Genomic DNA, 18,621 nt, shown 5'->3' with positions numbered 1-18,621 from the left:
ACGCGTCTCTACACTCACCACCGCTTCCGCTACCTGACAACGTCTTCCCTCGTCTCAGCTTGGACTGAGATCGCGCTGTCAGCCCAGACCCTCGTGTGCAGCGACAAAAAAGCAGCGACGCCCTAAAGCGTTAGCTTCCAGCTTGCACAGCAACGACGGCCCAATGAGAATTTTGACACCTCGAGATACAATTGCGCGGGCCAACCAGAAGGGCAGGATCTCAAAAAATCAACAATCATTAATCACAGCCCTCAAAAAAAAATATACAGTGCTGTACAGGTATGGCCCTGAGACTCGGAAATGTGTCCAGTTGGATGCAGAGTCATCGTTGCCCACCCACACACACAGCCTCCAAGCCCACCACGACCAAAAACCGTTATGCGTGAAGCTTTACTTAAGGCACCCAGGGGTGCTGCCGCAGACTTCTTCCCATTGGCATCGCAAACCCATCCTTTCCTCCTGTATCCATCCCCCTCGCATACAACAACCACTCCGAAAGCTTTCACTCGCACAATCTACTTTCTACCGCCTCCTGTCAGGTACCCTGCGCTTCCATTCCGTCGTAGAGCTTTGCCGTCTTCGGGAATCATGGACCCGTTGAGTATCCTAGAACTGGTCGGCGCGGTAGAGCAGGTCGTCAGCCTTGTGCAAAAAGCCATAGACACCCACGATGCCTACAAGAATAACGGAAGCTTGGCCACAAAAGTCCTCAAACAGTACCTCGAGCTCCAGAAATTGACGGAGAATGTCGCCAACGTCCCCATTCACGACCTAGAACCCCTACACAAGAATGAGTTGCAAGCACAGGTTCAAGTCGTGTCGCGCTCTGTTTCGGGGTTGGTCAAGGAACTCAAGGATGAAACAGAGAATCGGAAAGGTAAATTACATGCCTTGGCGTCAGCCACCGGAGATCGAGATGTCTTATTGCAGCGCCAACAGGAAGCCGAAAAGCTCTATGCTTCCATTGATAACGTAAGGAAGGAATTGCACGGGGTGAGAGAGACGCGCAGACAAGGATCGCGCGTAGTTCGTGAGATACGCTCACATGCACCGGTAGGCGACGTGTTCAAGCCCAGCTTCGCGGTTGAATCCAACTCTCCAACAGTGCTCGTTGATTTGGACTCTTCTGGCGGCGAAATTGTGCCAGACACAGTAGAGAGAAGGCTAAAGGCGGCTGTTCTGCGCGACGGAACAACCGTGCATGTAGGGGCAACGGCAGTTGGACAAGCCGGGGTCGGAAAAACATGCGCCCTACGAGCAATTGCACATGATAGGGAGGTTTTCGCGCGCTTTCCGGACGGAGTGTATTTTTCAACTCTAGGGCAAGATGCAAGAGAAGCAGAGCTGAAGCAACGACTCTGCAATGCTGTCCGCATCTCTGGGGGACATGAAAAAGCGGACAAGCTGTCCAATCTGGCTGAGCTGGACGAGGTGCTAGCAGGGGTTCAAGCTTGGTTTGCAGGCCGTCGATGCCTGTTCATCTTCGATGATGTATGGTCGCGCAACAACAATGACGAGAGGATCCTGTTTAAACTGTCCAGCCTTGCCAGGACGGCGCTGCAAAATGGTGAGCCTGCGAGCAGGGTCTTGTACTCCACAAGAGATCCGACGCTCATAGATCTGGGCGAGCAAGTTAAGTTTGAGGCGAGAGAAGGGCGTAATGCGTACGACATGCTGATTCATGCGAGTGGGGCATCGCGTGGTGAAGTAGAAGATCCAATATCGAGAGAGGCGTTTGGGGAGATTCTGGACAAATGTGCGGGACTACCACTGGCTCTGAATGTAGCAGGAGTCACTGTTAGCCAATCACGAGGGTCTCGTGCCGGGGACATACCAAAGTTGTGGACGTGGTACCTGAGAACGATCAAAGAGAGTAAAGGGAGCGGGGCAATCGGCGCGCAGAAAGGAAGGGGCGGGTATGACTCGCTTCATGCAATGCTGCGCTCGTCTTTACAGTTTCTGGACTCAAGTAGCAGCGAAGGATCTCCGTGCTTCGCGGACATGCACCGGGCATTGTGTGTCATGAAGAAACAGGATGTGATCCCTCTGGGAGTGTTGAGGGATCTATGGGGAACGGGCGATGCTAGCATCGCAAGAAAGTATGCGACGCAGATGAGCAGTGTAGGATTGGTTGACATTCGAATTCTGGCGAACACGGAAAGCCAAGGGGTAAGTCTTCATGATCTTACGCATGATTTCGCAGTCTTCGAAGCAGGCCAAGTGGAAGGCCCCGGCTGGACCAAGCACTGGTGTCGAGAGCTGATTGACAGCTATCGGAAAGAGAGGGATGTGCTCGAAGCAGTAGTTGAAGATCAGGTCCCCAAGGAGGCTAGCGAGGCGGAGGAGGGATATTTTTTCGAGAATATTTGTCGACTACTTGTCGGGGCTGAGCTGATGAAAGAGCTGGGCTGCTTGCTTCTTAGTAGCAGGTGGATAATGAAGGTGTTGCTAAGAAAAGCTGTGTGGCAGCTGGTAGAAGCGGTGGAGGAGTTGAGGAAGCTTGCTAGTGAGAAACCAGAAGCGATTGCAAGTGAGCAGTTGTCTGCAATAGTTCTGGTGATGCAAGCTGCGCGGCTGAGTGTATCGTCTTGCGATGAGAGCGTTGCCGGTATCTGCTTTCAGCTTTACAGCAGGACAATGCACAAACGGGGCGTGAAGAGCGTGGAGAGCTTCTTGTTGGACATCGAGAAGCTTGCACCCAGACCGTGGTTACTCCCAATACGTTCATGTCTAGCTGCAGCTGGGGGGATGTTGCTGGAGACCTTCTACATGCGCGATTCATATTCAGTTTCGAAGGTGATGTTCGATTCGGACGGCGCGGTCGTTGGACTGGGGTATGATCCCGATAAGCGGAGCGAAGATGTGGAAGTATTCAAGAGTACCCAACACGGGGCATTTAATAAAACGGTTTGCGGCCCTTTCAGATCAGAGGACGAAGGGGCTCTGAGCCGAACGGGAAGCGAGACACAAATGGCTCGGACGAGTCAAGCAGCGGCAGAAGGCCAAAGGCCAACGGCTAGGACGAGTCGAGCAGCAGCAGAAAGTCGGCATCCGACACAACGAGGCGCCTGGATCAGGACTGTGGGAAAGATGCTTAGCGAAAGGCTGCCTGCTGCTCTTGCTTTCGCCGGGCCCCTGAGAATGACCGTGCCGATGGCGGCGCTGACGCTGACGTGTCTGTTGACGGCACATCACGCGTGACAGGTAGTGACAGTGCCGATAGCGTGACAGGTAGTGACAGTGCCGATAGCGTGACGCCTGGCGTACCCTTCGTAACAGCCGCTTGTCTCTCTGCGGACAGCACCCGTGCTGTTATCGGATTCAGCAATGGGGATTTGATTTCTTGGTGCACCAGAGAACACGAGCTTGTTCAATCCTTCAAAGGCCATTCCGATACGATATACGATGTCGTAATGAGCGGTGACGGGAAACGGATTGCGTCGGGGTCAGGTGACGAGACGGTGCGAGTATGGGACGCTGAGACGGGACGTCAAATCGGCGACACGATGACCGGGCACACGCGTTGGGTGAGGAGTGTGTCGATGAGCGGGGACAGGAAACGGGTTGCGTCGGGGTCAGATGACAAGACGGTGCGAGTATGGGACGCTGAGACGGGACGTCAAATCGGCGACACGATGACCGGGCACACGCATTCCGTGGCAAGTGTGTCGATGAGCGGGGACGGGAAACGGGTTGCGTCGGGGTCAGATGACGAGACGGTGCGAGTATGGAACGCTGAGACGGGACGTCAAATCGGCGACACGATGACCGGGCACACGCGTTGGGTGAGGAGTGTGTCGATGAGCGGGGACGGGAAACGGGTTGCGTCGGGGTCAGATGACAAGACGGTGCGAGTATGGAACGCTGAGACGGGACGTCAAATCGGCGACACGATGACCGGGCACACGGATTGGGTGAGGAGTGTGTCGATGAGCGGGGACGGGAAACGGGTTGCGTCGGGGTCAGATGACAAGACGGTGCGAGTATGGGACGCTGAGACGGGACGTCAAATCGGCGACACGATGACCGGGCACACGGATCGGGTGAGGAGTGTGTCGATGAGTGCTGACAGCCAGAAGGTGCGGTCCGTGTCGTTTGATGGAACGGTGTTGCAATGGAAAGCGCGTCCGGGTGTCTCTGGTTTGCAGTGGAAAGCGTGGCCGGGTGTCTCTGACATGGACCAAAGCTGCGAAACGAATGCTCATGAATTTGAAGGCCGGGTACGGCACTTGGACGCATTCCGCATCGATAGTGATGAGGGCAGAGCATTTGTCGAACAGGGAGATGGTACCGAAATCACTCTGGCAGACTTTGGAAGTCCAGTTTCCACCTTCGACATGGACGTGGAGCGCGGCACTGTAGCCGTTGGCATGAGGAGTGGCATGTTTGTCATCATGAAAGTTGTGACTGCGTAACATCCGAGGCGGTAGGAAACAGGCTCGTCGCCGCACTTTTGCTTATCACACCATTGAAATGGCTGCGTCGTAAGTGACGAAGTTGGAAGTGTCTTGGGACGTTCCCGTTACAGTGAGTAGTACGTACACACCCGTGTTGCATGCACTAAAAGTGCAGTACTCCCGGAAGGTCGTTGCGCATTTACAGTAAATATCTGGTGTCTTTCCTTAGGATCTGTGCAGTTGCAGGAAAATGTCCGGCATGGACCGCGAGTGTGGCAGCGAAGTGAGTGAAGCGACGCATTACATCGGCGTGAGACCAGGTTTCTCCACAGGCGCCGCGCACTGATCAAAAGGTAAAACAGGCAAGGCAAAGACTCGGCTAAAAAATGGCCCACATCAACAGCATGTGGTCTGAAGCGGCACGCACGTGAGCCTTCATCTCAGCCAAGGGTTGATGCATCCTGTGTGCAAAACATGTGCGCAGCCGAGGACGCGGACCCTATTATCGGTCTCATACCCATCCAAGCAAATAGCATATTTATCCCGTCTAAAAGCGAGTTTGTGCGAGTTTGTGCGAGTTTGTAGATGGAGTCTTCCGGGCAGAGAGACCTTACGGGGAGGGCGTTAATGTTGAGGTCTGTAGCACCACTGGAAAACAACAATTTGCGAATGAAATCCACACACGAGCAGTGTGGTCGGACAGGCCAAGCGGGACTCTATAAAAGTGGACATTTTCATTCCTCTTGTTGCCCTAGCATACCCCCACAATTGAGTAGCGAGCGAAAACCCGGGACGAAGCTGTCCGGTCGGGTGCGACACCGTGTGGCGATTGCTCATAGTTTAGTGTGGGAGCCGAAGATCTTGCTGGTGGATGCAGTGTTAGAGCAGGCTGTACAGCAAGCGTTAGAGGAGGCGAGGAAGGGCTGGATGGAACGGAATGGGCAGAGGCAGATGGGAGAGACGAATAAAGGCCTGAAGGCGCGCCGAGCACGTGGGACTCGCGACCGAGGACTACATTGGTCGACTCACTGTCATGGGTAGTATGTCGCAGTAGGGCTCGTTTGTGGTGAGTCAGGGCTGCCACGAGGCGGGTGAAGTTGGGGGAAGCATGGCGGAGAAGGAGTATGGGCGTTTGCGGAGGATGTACGGGGCGACAGAGACGCAGAAGAGTATCTGTCTAACGGAGTGGGGGGACGACGGTGGGCAGCGCGGGCAGTCGGCGGGGGAGAGAGCAGCGGTCAGGGAAGGCAGGACCAAAGGAACAGGAGCGAAGTTTTGCAGAGGAGGGCGGAACGGAAGGACAATCGGAAGAGGCGATGAGTGAGGGAAGAGACGCGCGGGCAGGAACATTCGGAGGCGGGGGGTATGGCACGGCTGCAGGGGCAGTGGAGGCGACAAGCCTCGTGGAGCCATCGTGGACTCTGGAGCAGGCCTACAGGGTGTGACATGCTGGGGGGGGGCGTGAGCAGCTTTTGGAAGATTGCTAGTACAGTCGACCCTACCTAATGCCGCCCCGTGCGAGGCCCCAAAAATGGCACTATTTGGTCGGCAGTGTCAAGTGACGTCGGCACATACAGTATCTTTGTATGCACTCGGTAAATCAGGCGTAAACTCAGACCGTGAGAGGGAGGCATGCCTGCTCACGCATGTCCCGGCCGGCTTTGCGTTTCGTCCGGAGAGCCCTTCGTCCTCATTGAGTAGGAGCGCAACTCCTGCTCGTCAGTCAGGGGAGCAAATTTGTGGACACACGTTTCAGGAGCGAGACGGTGGCACATTTCTAGATTTTGAGAAATGTGTCATAAAAATGTGTTCTGCGCAAATGAGTTTCAGGAAGCCTCCTGTCCAATGACAATCTCGGGGGGTTGCCCCCACGACGCAACTTGATGAAATGTGTGCAGGACTTTATGACAAGGGCGAGTGAGCAGCGGACGATAGCCACCCCTCGACAGCCAATCCTCGACAGCCAATCCTCGACTTGCCCACGTAAACTTTACTGTATCGTTCTGCTCGTAGCTCCCTGCCTGTGCTTCCTTCATGCATTGGTGCACATATGATACCGTAAATGTACAAAACCGTGAAAAACGGCACACCTCTCGCGCGCAGTCTGGAAGCACTAATCCCCCCCCTCCCCCCACCTGTCTCATCATTCGTTCTGGCCTACACCCACCGATACTAGCGCGTTGATCGACGTGCACAATCCCCTCGGCTCTTTGTCCCCTTTTACGAACAGGTAATGCGACTTATCGCCCAACTCTATCTCGTTCCTCATCAGCCAGAGGTCCCCCGAAAACCCCTTGCGACAACCTTGGCTCAACATCATCTCCACCTGCCCGTCGACGTCATGGCCCGCCGTGCGCACGTTGTCCCTTCGCGTGGCCTCCACCTTGGGGGCACCTCCGCCAGCTCTCAACCGTGCGAAACTTCCCGCCCGCGACATTGATGAGGCCAAAATCCAGCGAGTTAAACGTCGTCGCCACCACGCCTGCATTGACGTCTCGGTGTTCACATCTTTCGCACGCACGCCCGTGCTGTCCGTGTCACGTGGCAACCCATACTGTTCTGACACGTCCGGCCTCCCCTTATTCATGAGCAGCACATCTTCTGTGCCGGGCACGTCAAGCGGGCCGCGTGGCGTCACTAGGTACGAGTTGGGGCACACCGGGCACAGGTCCATCAGCCAGTCGTTGTTGAAGTCGAGCTCGACGACGGCCAACAAAACGTGCCCGAAGGCCCATCCGTGCTCGGCGCGACGATGTCTGTGGCATCCGTGAGCGGGCATACCGTAGTGGAGCAGGTCGTGAGTAAAAAGGCAAAAGCGCACCGGACTGCTGAGAGACGGCGATGTCCTTTCAATTGTCGGGTGCGAGGCAGCGGTGGGCGAGGGCGGCGGGGAGGGCTCTGATAGTGGGGCACGGGCTGGGCCGGCGGCGGCGGGTCAGGCTGGCAAAGGCGAAGGGGCAGTGGCGTGGGTGAATAAGGCGGCGACGGCGGGGAAAGCGGCGCGCGTGGCAGTGCGGAGGGCGAGCGCGGCGCAGAACCGGGCGAGCGCGAGGCGGAGCCGCGAGAGGAGAAAGTTGCGGGAGGCGCGGAAGACAACGTGGATGCGAGGGGTGGAGAGCGAGAACGAGCGGCTGGTGCGGCGGACGAGGGCGCTCGCGGAGAGGGTGCAGGTGCAGGTGCAGGTGCTGGTGGGGATGGCGAGGCGGCGTGGGGTGCGGGGGGGCGGAGATGTGGGAGAGAGAGTAAAGTTTACGTAGCCGGAACAAGAGAATGGACGGAATGTTACTTGCACCCCTTATGCATTACAGTAACAGCGAGGATACAGTGAGGGTACAGCGAGGATAGATTCCTGCGGAAACGTGTAACACGTGTTCCAGCAGAGTTGCAGCTGCTGGCACAGTGGCACCACTGTTGAAACAAGAAACTCACAGAATCTCTTTTTTTCGTCGTCTCTACTCTCACTTCTACTTATCCGTCTCGCTGCTGACGGTGATCGGACAGCCTATCGTGGTCGGTTTGTCACTGGAGGCGGCTTGTTCCACCTGTGCCGGCCAGGACACTTTCCCTTTTACATAGTGCTTATCTCTCTCATGGTAACCGATGCCCCTTGCAGAGACGGTGTTCTTCATTGGATCGAGTGACGACGCCGACGTTCCGTAAAGGGAGAGGGAAGGACGTTGTCGGATGACAGAGACTTGGCAGGCCGCTACTTGGCACGAAGGAGGGGCACGAAGGAAGAGGGGAGCGACAGCGAAACAATGTCTCGAGATAAACCAATTCTCAATGGCGTCACAAATCGCGGCGATGACGAATGCACTACTGTGTACGTGTTACTGTTGTGTACACGTGTTACTGTTGTGTACACGTGTTACTGTTGTCATATATAAAAATAATAATTACACCCAAAACAATTGCACCAAAAATATGTTACATTACAGCATATTTTAGCTCACCTTCAAAACTACCGAGTCGTCCTGCAATTGTCACTGTTCTGCGCGAACCGCCTTCATTTGCGTTGGAGATCTAATGCATTTCTGTCGCAGGCCTGGCCATTTCGACAGTTTTTTTCCTCCCCCTGCAACGCTGAACTCCCTCCCCCTGTGCGCAAGCGTTTTCCTCACTCGCCAGCCTGTCGGCCCAAATTTGGAGCAGGCGGAAAAAACTAGGAGCATAGGCCAAAGTTACAAGTACTGTAGCATAGCGGAGGTGTACATGAGGACAATTGTACGCATCTCTGGATATCTCAGAGAGATGGTCTCACCAAACACGTAAATCGTTTCGCTCGGGGAGTTGCTGTCTTTCCTCGCAAGCAGCGGGTCCATGAATTCGGTCGGAGCATCGAACTCCTCGACTACACTAATAGCAAGCGTGAGCTGAGCGACTAAGGCTAGCACGGCGGTTTCTAGAATATGGCCGTTCTCCGTGACTAGACAGACGAGGTACGTGGCTAATAGTACGGCGCCCACGACTAGTGGGGCATTGTGCGAGTACACGGTGCTTGAAATGTATACAATTCCCAAAGACATAAGGGCACACAAAGCGACGACAGCAAAGACAGACTTGCGAATGAGAGTTTCCTCGCCCTTCGCCTCGGCGACAAACATGCGATCGGTGGCAGCGCGGCTGAGACGCATGACCTCCAATGTGATGTCAGCGGCCTCCAACAAGGCGAGGAGCAGGCCGACGACGATGGCATATGCGCCGTAGAGCTTGACAAAAGAGGCGTCAGCCGGGGCGCCGAAGAAACAACGGACGATGGCGCCCAGGATGCCGCCGAACTCGAGGTAGCCGGTGGCGGCGGCAACGGCGCCGCTCGCCTAGACTGAACCAAAGAGAAAGGTCCAGACGCAGGAGACGACACCCACATCAACCGGAAGGTGAACAGCCGAGAGCAGGGTGCGTAGGGTTAGCAGCGAGAGGCGCAGGATGAGAGGGCGGCCCACTCGAACGCCGAGGAAAGAGGCGGCGGCTGGCGCGTAAAGAAGCAACGTACAGATAACTGAGGAAAGCGCAAAGCTGAAAGCGAAACAGATAGTTTGGTACAAGTACATTTCCAACGCAAATCTTGCCAAAAAAAGCTGCCTCCGTGCCCCTATGCGAGATCGGCACGTAGAGCTGAAATTTTTCGAAGCAGACCCTCGTCCTCTTTGGCTAGCAGCTCATTGAGAGCATGCGCCAGAACAATGATAGTATAAGCATGAAGCAAGTAGAAATATCGACTGCGGGGCCGCAAACGAGTGAGGGACGTCACTGAAGAAGACGTTCACTGCATCAAGTCGTTGAAAGGTTCTATCTAGTTTCTACAAGATGTCCGAGAACCTCTTGCAGCAAGTGGAATTGCGAGAAGGGAACAAATACAGTAATCCGTGTTTGCGTTTCGACATAAGAGACCCAACAATTAGCCCTACACTCCACTAGTAAGTAACGCACGAACACTCGTCCACAGAATCATTTCATACGCAAAATGATTCCGAGGAGCTGCTCGCACCGTCCTCATTGTAGTACTGATGCGCAGAGCAGGAGCAAGTGTAGCTGCTATCTCGAGAAGGTGCCGAGCTTTGCTCGGATGGATATAATTCGCCCACGCTTGCAAGTACTGATGGACACCTTTCTCGGAGAATCTCTTCGGCGCCTGCAAGTCGCAAAAAGGATGAGATATACACGCACATTCCCAGTCGAAGACAAACATCCCCTCATCGGTAGAAACGGCCTCTCGGTGAGCCCAATTGTAATACTCAAAGTCGCCGTGTACGAGCGTCATCAGCATGCCAGAATCGAGCTCTGCGCATAACTTCCGAACAATACGAGGTAGGTCTTCAGTGCACAAATCGTTTTTGCGCATAATCTCGCTGAACGTTGGGTGCATGATCCAGTCGTCCACTTGTTTCGCAAGGTTAGCAAGGGAGCAATCCAGAACTCCGTTACTCTTCAACTCGTCGATATGCTGTATAGCTCGTGTTTGAATTTTCGCAAGCTTACCGAGAGCAATTTCGGTCTCCTTTGCAGAAGTGGCGGCGACAGTGAGGAATTCTCTAGTAACAAAACAACGGAGACTCTCATCTACAGCAACAACATCAACCGTATCGGCCGCAAATAGATTGGCAATGCATTTAGTGATCGTCTGTTCCGGACAGCCAGGCGGTGCAGATTTGATGTAGAACCAGCCACCGGATGTGTTTACTTTAAACAACAACGCCATCGATGTCCAAGCATGACGTTGCACTTGAGAGGTCGGGGCGAGACCCTGACTGCGGACAATGGCCCTCAAATATGGTGCGCCTCGCTCAATCCATGTGTGTTGACAAGAAGGGCTGGTTTTGGAGAGTTGTTCCAAGGAATTTGCACACGACTGTAACAGGGTCACGATAAGCACATACGCAAACTGATATTCAAACGTGTATTCTTCCGTGCACAGCAGGTCGTGAAAGGTCCGAGCGTCAGTCCATTCATACTCATTTGGATCGGTGCAAGCAAAATCGATCAACAACGGTGTTGTTACGAGTAAGAGATGTACGCGACCATCCGGGTTGTACATAAAACTGGTTCCATCGTCTTCTCTCGGCAGCAATTCGGCGACTGTTTGAAAGGTTGGGTTTCGTGAACAAGCTTTGACGGAAGAAGCAAGATCGTTGCAACACTGGGATGGACTGTAATCTGCCTCACTTTCATAAGTGAAAGTCGGAAGATGACAAGCGTCGTCGATAACAGTCGTGAGTACCCTGCAAGGGGATTTCTGAAAGCACAGAGCGTAGGCGATAATTGCGTCAGAAGAACAGATGCCTGTGCTAGACTGGCCTAAAGCGGCAGGAGAGCTCATCCGAGCTGGGCAGGATGGGACGCAGACCGCACCAGCATTGAGGGCCTCCTTTAAGACAGCATGGACGGGCATGTTTGGACATGTATGGACGTCAGCGTGCACCTGATTGGTCCATTTAATACTTTTCTTAACAGTATGATGGCGCACACAAAGTTACAATAATGGAATCTGTCGCTACCAACGTGCCATACGAGAGCACACCATTGGCTGTCACCTACCGCATAAGTGCGATTGAATTCAATCTTGATCCAATTTAGCATACATTAAAATTCAATTGAATCATTTTATTGACGTCCCTGAATGCCAGTACACGGGGATCGCGACATAGTGCCTCCCTCTGTCAGTGGGCCGAAAACGGCACTATATCGAACCAGGCACTGTAAGATAATGAGATTTGCAGCTTTTTTGCAGCCACTTCCTTGCATCACTGCTCAGAAAGACCGTTCGCTTCCCTATCGATAGCCCGGTATGATGCACCCCTTGAGCCCATTTACGGATCACGGCGCGCTGACACAATACATTAAATTATTGGACAGGTAATATTTTGAAAATCGCAAACATATACATCCAAACATGGCTGTCCATGCTGTCTTAAAGGAGGCCCTGAAGAGCCCAGCCCGACTACGGTTCTCCTCGCTTTGAAGAAAACCAAAGATCTTTAATTCAGAAACTTTTCTTAAACTTGGATGAATTTTCTAAACCTTTTAGGTGGACGAGGAAATAAAACTCCAATCCGAGTATAAAATAATGTAAATATTATCATTTCTATATATAGCCTAAAATGAGAAAAAACAATATTATCCGTCTTTACAACGCAAATCGAAAATCCCCCATCTATAATGCTGTATGATTGCCTACTGCCGACTGCCATCCGAAATACAAGGGGAAGTAGGCATTCACAGAGTGTTCACAGAGTGCGAAAAATCAGGAGTTCAGAATGTGTTGCCGTGGCGCGAAACCCGGTTTTACTGTAGCAATCCCTTGAAACAGAGATGGCTCACAAGCATCGAGGATGATACGTGAAATGGTGCATTGGCTGGGCTCGCGAAGCAAACAAAAACGAGATCTAGGGCCAACGCACAAGACCAGCTTGAATTGGCACTGTTCCTCCGGTTCGAAGGCGTTCGCCTTCGTCAAACAAATCTTGTTTCTGCTGCAAGGTAAGAGAATAGTGCATTCGAGAACCATTTGGAGTCATTGTGAGAAATGGAGAGACGGGATGATAGGGGAGTTTGGCAGGCATCCACGGATACGTGAGTACGGTACGGCAGAGGCTCCATCTCAGCTTCGGATGATAGGCAAATGGCGGGAGACAAACAATTTGCTTATATGTTGTTACCGTTTGCCAATATGGATAGACTAATACATACATACAGCCCTCTAGTGTCTAGAGGACAAGTGACCTCATATGAGGTCATTTTCAACTTATTTTTTCCAGACTTGCTCGCTTAAAATGAAAGAAAAAGATATTTCTTCCACTGCAGTTGACTTTTGCGTTGCGAAAGGGTGGAGTTTGGTGAGATCTGCACGTCTTTTCCAGCCATTTTCAGAATGCCTCAAAACGAAGCTTTTTCGAAGAACCTCAAAACGATATGTGTTAATATCTTCGAGAACAAAAGGCCTGTTTAAAATATCAACCGAATACTGAAATGTCACTAGATTCTTAGGCTTTCTGTGTATTCACAAATGCTATCCCAGTGTTTTGCAGGATGTTTTTGCCGAAGGCATAAAAATACGTTAAAGAAATGGTGTGTAATGTAGTATAGTGGCAGTCGCCAGCTATGAGCTAGCTCGAGGAAGAGGTAACAACCAATAGGGGGTGTCCCGCCGTAGATCCGGACTGTGGTAGAGCAAAGGGGAAGTACGTCGGCGGACTGTAAAAACACGACGTACTGGTCGAATTGCAGACCCGGAATGAGACCAGCACTGGAAGGGGTGGTGTAAGAACACATAAAACAGGGGAGAGCCCGAGCCTAAAGACTAGTGTCAGACACGGGCGGAGCTTCGAGTAGCGGAAACTCCTAGAAGTAACGAGCGGGACAGATGTCAATAGTGCCGCCAAGGCTAGAGACTTGTCGTAGCCTGCGACTTGACAATCGTCACAATACAGGGAGAGAGAAATAGGTCGTGCGACAGTAGTACGCCGAGGTTAGAGGCTAGTCTTAGCCCGCGTAGTGGCAAAGACGGAGGAATGGAAAAGGTAAAGTAAAGGCAATAGACTCCAGGGAAACGTCGCAAGACAAATGCCGACAATGTCACCTAAGTCAGAAGCTTGTCTTGACCCGCGGTGTCGGACCGACGAAGGAAATCCGTTCCCAAAAGATCCTTGACTGTTTACTGTCATTGCCCGGCGCCGTCGCTTAAATAAGGGAGGTCGCGGGGTCTTGGACATTGTCCATCCTACGGTACTACTGTACTCTATGGCGCAATGCACTGTACTATGCCAATACTACTGTACCTTGTCATATACAACCTCCGGGCTGTACTGTATACAGTACGTCATCGGCCTGTAATGCCCACGTGTAGCCGTGCGCCTGTAAGGCACACATGTAGTCCATCGGCCTGTAATGCCGACGTGTAGCCGTGCGCCTGTAAGGCACCCGCGGCGGCGGGTTCTGTACAAATTACAAATCTGGGCTGTGATACCACACGAGCCCCCGCCCAGACCGAAGCCGTCCCGGCGCTGCACTTGATTCCTACATCGATCTCCTTCCTCTTTTTTTTGTCTGCGTGACGTTGGGTGCGCTTCCGACCAAGCCGGATAGCCGATTTCATGCGCAAGGACTCTGCCGCCGAGGTGGGCAATTTCGTGTGGCTCCGGGGCCACACGGTACCGCGCAAAGTCCTCTAGCAGCGGGACTTCCGTTGGCGATGTGACAGTGCACCCAAGAACTGGAGATCGGCGAACCGCCTGCCAAGAAATTGGACACCGCAGGCCACGGTCAATCAGCGCTTCGACTGCAGCTTCTACGACGACGCTCTGCCGCCCGACTGGCAGTTTGATGTGGCGTTCGCCCGATATGGACGTGAACTGGCATATTGCCGTGCGTTGGCAGCTGCCCGAGCGACGATCGGTTTCTTCGACGATGCCAAGCAGTTCGATCGTCGCTGCTTGTTTGCGAAGGTATCGCTGATCTACCCAACGCATTGGCCCTTCTATGACAACCCCCAGGGCGATCATGTCGACGGTCGTCACAAATATATGCCTGAATCATGGCGTCGGTGGGAACGTTCATCACGACACCGGTCTGGCGTGTTTGCCGCTGTGCAGCATCGAGAGATTTTTGGTCTGCGACCGGAGGTTGTGAGGCAACGATGGCCGCCGGTCCCGAGAAGTTGGGAGAGGTTGGAGGTTCCTCTATGGGTGCCGGTCGGAACGCCACCTGTCGTGACGTATTTGGGAATCGACTTGGCTGTTGCAAGCCTTGACGATTGCCTCGGGAAATTTTTCTACACAGAGTTTGCCTCGCTCGCGGCAACGGAGGCCATCCATGTAGCGCAACAAGGCCGTTTGCCTCGGTTTTCCCCTTCCTTAATTGCGGCAATTCGCAGAGTTGGCGTTGATGCCATTTGTTTTGGTCACGATGACCACATGGTGGAGTTAGAAGCACTCCTTCACGAAATGGAAGTCATCCGATGGGACCGCATGTGGCGGTGTAATGGAAAGGTGCCGAAGTATAACCATTGCGGTACCTCGGTGTATGACTCGGGTGATTATGTCGAGTTCGACGCGTAACGATGGGCAACACAAATGCCGGATGCGATGTACATCCCAGAAGATTTTGACGGACGTCCGTGCGAACCAATGTCTACAGGCGTGTTGCATACGGGTTTTCTTAACCACTGCGTGCTAAATCCAGTCCTGGCACCATAGGAGTGCGTTCGTGAGGAAGCGGATAGTAACAGCAGACGGGAGAAAAAGAATCGTCGGGGTGTGGGACATCACAACAGGACAGCACCGGCGTCGGTTGAAGCACGCGAACCGTCCTCATCGACTCCTCTGGATGGCCATACTGGCACTGTAGAGAGTGGCATTTCACAGATTAGATCACTGCTCGTCGAGCGGGGCTTGCAGCCGAGGATGGCATCTGTCGGTATCGCACTGCCATCATCTGCCAGTGGTGTAGTCGACGTAATTGAAACCCTATTGCGCAGTAGCCCTTTGGGCAGCCTTGTGACAGCCTGTCCCTCATACCCCGCGAGCAGGGAGGAGATTAAAGATCTGGATGCGCCTGTGGATATCGAGATTGATATTTCGCAAGGCATTCCCCCTCTCCAGATTCCCCGCACGACATACGTCTCTGTTGAACCGGCGCACGCCTTGCCTGAGCCGGTTATCGATCTCACGACTGAATAATTTCTAGACAGCCCCTTTTCTTGACCTTCTCCTATTTTCTAGACTGTTCCATCCGACATTTGCCAAAGCCATTTTTGTAAAAGGCTTTGGGATACCAGGACTTTTTTTGACTAATGTGTCGTAGCCAGAAGATGGCGAAGATGTTCTAGAACCTGGCGGCCCCGTCGGCAGAAATAGCGGACAATGGAGTTGAAAGGCAAATTACGCCCTGGTTCCCAAGTGTCACCCGACTCATCATAACCGGTCCATCGGACTCTGAATCGATCGTTTCGATCATTATACGCGACAATTGCGTCAAATGAGTGCTCTTTTCTTCTGCCGTCTATGGCATATTCCGCCTCAGAGATTTCTGATCTTCGAAGGCGAGAGAAGGGTCTCCGATGTTCTTCAGAAATGTTTTCTGACGGCGTTCTAGCACCCTGTTCATCAAAGGAATTATTCCTAGTCTCATGATGGGCTGATTGACTGCCGCTGGCCGCGGGCAGGTTGGGGGTTCCGTCTCCAGACTCATTGTCGTTTTCGACTTCTCTTGTAATTCTTGCTTGGACTGTCTTTTTTGAAACCTGGTCCCTGGTTACCGTCTCGGTGAGGCCATCACGAATAATAGTGACTGTGTGTGATGTCGCTGCAATGACCTCAAATGGTCCATCTGCTTTTGGTTGTAGCTTGTTCCTGGAAACCCCTCCACTTTCAGTACGTAGCGGTACTTGTCTCTTCACGAACACATTGTCCCCAACATCCGCTGGGGATGCTATTTTTCTGACATGCTTGCTGTAATTTTCCTTGTATCGTGTCTGAGCTGCTCTTAGCGTGTCGGTGGCTCCGTCCATGAGACTTTTAAGATGATCCATCAGCCCCATACGTTCGCCTCGAGTTTCTGCCATTGTGCCATTCTCGGGAATGTTTTCCAAGGCCACGGGCCCTGGAGGTCGTGACAACACAAGTTCGAATGGTGTACATCCCGTGCTGCGATGTACTTGCGTGTTATACGCGTACGTCAGAGGACCACAGTATTCATCCAATTTCTTTTGATGTTCCACGACGTAGTGGCGTATGTCCGACAATATGGTTAGGTTGAACCGTTCCACTTGACCATTGGTCTGAGGGTGATACGCAGTGGTAAAGAGATTGCGAATCCCCATGATTTGACAAATCTTTTGGAAGAACTTCGACGCGAATTGACCACCGTTATCGGATAGAAGATAGGCAGGTGGTCCATACGGATAAATCCAATTCTCGACGAAGGCTCTTGCCACTGTCATTGATGTGATGCTTTTCAGCGGTATCGCTCTTGTCATCTTCGAGAACCGATCTGAGATGACCAAAAGGTATTGGTTCCCTCTTGTCAATCAGGGTAGAGGTCCCAAAATGTCGATGGCGATGCCATGGAAGGCCAGTAGAACGTGCGTCGCATTGTATAGAACATCTTTGTACCCCCAGGATGACCTGATGTTCTTGTATAGTGGCATAGGTAAAGAATCTTTTGCCTTAACATGGTCGGTACGACAATTTGTCTGCAGTCGTCGCGAGGGGCAAGGCGGACCAGGAGACCGCGTTCGTCGACGTCGAAGCGACTTGTTTCGTCATTATCGACTTTCTCTTTCAACATTTCACAGTATCTGTCGTTAGCTTGAGAGATCACCAGCTCTTCGATTCGGACTGGAGATAGATCTGTGTTCTCAGCGTTCACGACGCAGATCCCCTCGTGATTGAAATCTAACGTGATTGCATCGCGCGTGAGCTCGATCTCGACATCTTCGTCATCTTGATCTTCATCCATCCAAACGCTGTTCTCTTGAACCCAGAAACAAGAAATGTCTGAGTCAGGTTCGACAGCACACCCGCCAAATGTCGGCAGCCTTGACACAGCGTCTCCAATGCAATTCACAGCCCCTTTGCGGTACTTGATTGTGAAATCGAACTCCAGTAGGCGGAGACGCCATCGAGCAAGCCTGCCACTGGCGTCTGTTAGACTCATCATCCACTTTCAATATTGATGGTCTGTGTAGAGCTCGAAGTGCTTCCGCTCGAGATATGGTCTCAAAATCTGTACTGTCCAAATTATGGCGAGGCATTCCTTTTCGGCGACGCTGTAATTCTTTTCCGCTGGGTTCAGGGAACGACTCCAGAATCCCACCGGATGGCGCGTTCCGTCTGGATATGTCTGAAACAGGGCGCAGCCCACTTGTCGCTCGCAGGCATCCGTGTCGACCGAGATTGGAAGGTTTGAGCGCGGTAGCTTGAGAATGGGAGGACTTATAAGCGCGGTCTTCAGTATGCCAAAAGCCTTGGACTGTTCAACCGAGAATTTCTCTAAGGAAAGGCTTCCCCTTTGCTAAAAGTGCATTAAGGGGTGCCGCAGTTCTTGCGAAGTTTGGCACGAACCTTCGGTAAACATTGCACATGCCAAAGAAAGAGCGAAGCTCTGTTTGCGTCGTCGGCTCTTGTGCCTTCTTAATAGCATCGGTGTTCTTCTCGGCAACGTCCAAAAGTCCAGGGCGGATGACATGGCCAAGATAGTCGACCGACTCAGCAAAGAAATTACATTTTTCAAGCTTCAGAGAAAGTCCTGCGTCCTGGAGGACTTTCAAAACCTGTTGAACGTGAGTTGAGTGCTCTTCAATGGAATTCGAGAAAATGATGATATCATCAACGTACACGAGGCAACTGTTCCATCTATATCCTGATAGTAGTATATCTAGTGTTCTCTGAGAGGTGGCTGGAGCATTAAACAAGCCAAAGGGCATTCTCCGGAACTGGTAACAACCTTCATGGCATGTAAACGTCGTCTTCTCTCTATCGGCTTCCGCCACGGAGATCTGCCAATAACCACTGTTGCAATCGAGGGTTGTGAAGCATTTAGCGTCCCCCAGCGAGTCCAAGCAGTCTTCTATCCTTGGCAATGGATATGAATCCTTCACAGTGATGGCATTTAGCCTTCTGTAGTCAACGCAGAACCTAAGAGATCCATCTGATTTGGGCACAAGCACCACCGTGCTAGCCCACTCACTTTGAGCGAGCTCGATGACATCTTTTTCCAGCATCCCCTG

The 18,621-nt window shown here is 52.5% G+C and overlaps 4 protein-coding genes; 1 reads left to right on the top strand and 3 right to left on the bottom strand.

The window, feature by feature from the left end:
• Positions 1–300: 300 nt before the first annotated feature.
• On the top strand, positions 301–4,625 carry CHC_T00008778001 (NB-ARC protein). XM_005717669.1 is given in 2 exon segments: positions 301–3,201; positions 3,202–4,625. The coding sequence occupies 1 exon segment, from the start codon at positions 301–303 to the stop codon at positions 3,199–3,201; it is 2,901 nt and encodes a 966-aa protein (XP_005717726.1). The 3' UTR covers positions 3,202–4,625.
• Positions 4,626–4,776: 151 nt separating this feature from the next.
• Positions 4,777–4,857, bottom strand: CHC_T00006007001 (hypothetical protein). Its single transcript, XM_005717668.1, has one exon. It carries the CDS (start codon positions 4,855–4,857, stop codon positions 4,777–4,779), a length of 81 nt encoding a protein of 26 aa, XP_005717725.1.
• Positions 4,858–6,540: 1,683 nt separating this feature from the next.
• CHC_T00006006001 (hypothetical protein) lies at positions 6,541–6,834 on the bottom strand. The gene has a single exon (XM_005717667.1). The coding sequence runs from the start codon at positions 6,832–6,834 to the stop codon at positions 6,541–6,543; it is 294 nt and encodes a 97-aa protein (XP_005717724.1).
• Positions 6,835–11,264: 4,430 nt separating this feature from the next.
• CHC_T00006005001 (hypothetical protein) lies at positions 11,265–11,474 on the bottom strand. The gene has a single exon (XM_005717666.1). The coding sequence runs from the start codon at positions 11,472–11,474 to the stop codon at positions 11,265–11,267; it is 210 nt and encodes a 69-aa protein (XP_005717723.1).
• Between the last annotated feature and the right edge of the window lie 7,147 nt (positions 11,475–18,621).

The sequence above is a fragment of the Chondrus crispus genome, genomic scaffold (genome assembly GCF_000350225.1).
Source record: "Chondrus crispus Stackhouse genomic scaffold, scaffold_335, whole genome shotgun sequence".
In the NCBI taxonomy this organism is placed as follows: Eukaryota; Rhodophyta; class Florideophyceae; order Gigartinales; family Gigartinaceae; genus Chondrus; species Chondrus crispus.
The sequence above is the reverse complement of the archived record's forward strand: the minus strand, read 5'-3'. Positions and strand labels throughout refer to the sequence as shown.

Excerpts from the sequence above, each read along its gene's own strand:
- CHC_T00008778001 (XM_005717669.1), top strand. The coding sequence starts at position 301 with ATGTGTCCAGTTGGATGCAGAGTCATCGTTGCCCACCCACACACACAG.
- CHC_T00006007001 (XM_005717668.1), bottom strand. The coding sequence starts at position 4,857 with ATGCATCAACCCTTGGCTGAGATGAAGGCTCACGTGCGTGCCGCTTCA.
- CHC_T00006006001 (XM_005717667.1), bottom strand. The coding sequence starts at position 6,834 with ATGTCGCGGGCGGGAAGTTTCGCACGGTTGAGAGCTGGCGGAGGTGCC.
- CHC_T00006005001 (XM_005717666.1), bottom strand. The coding sequence starts at position 11,474 with ATGCTAAATTGGATCAAGATTGAATTCAATCGCACTTATGCGGTAGGT.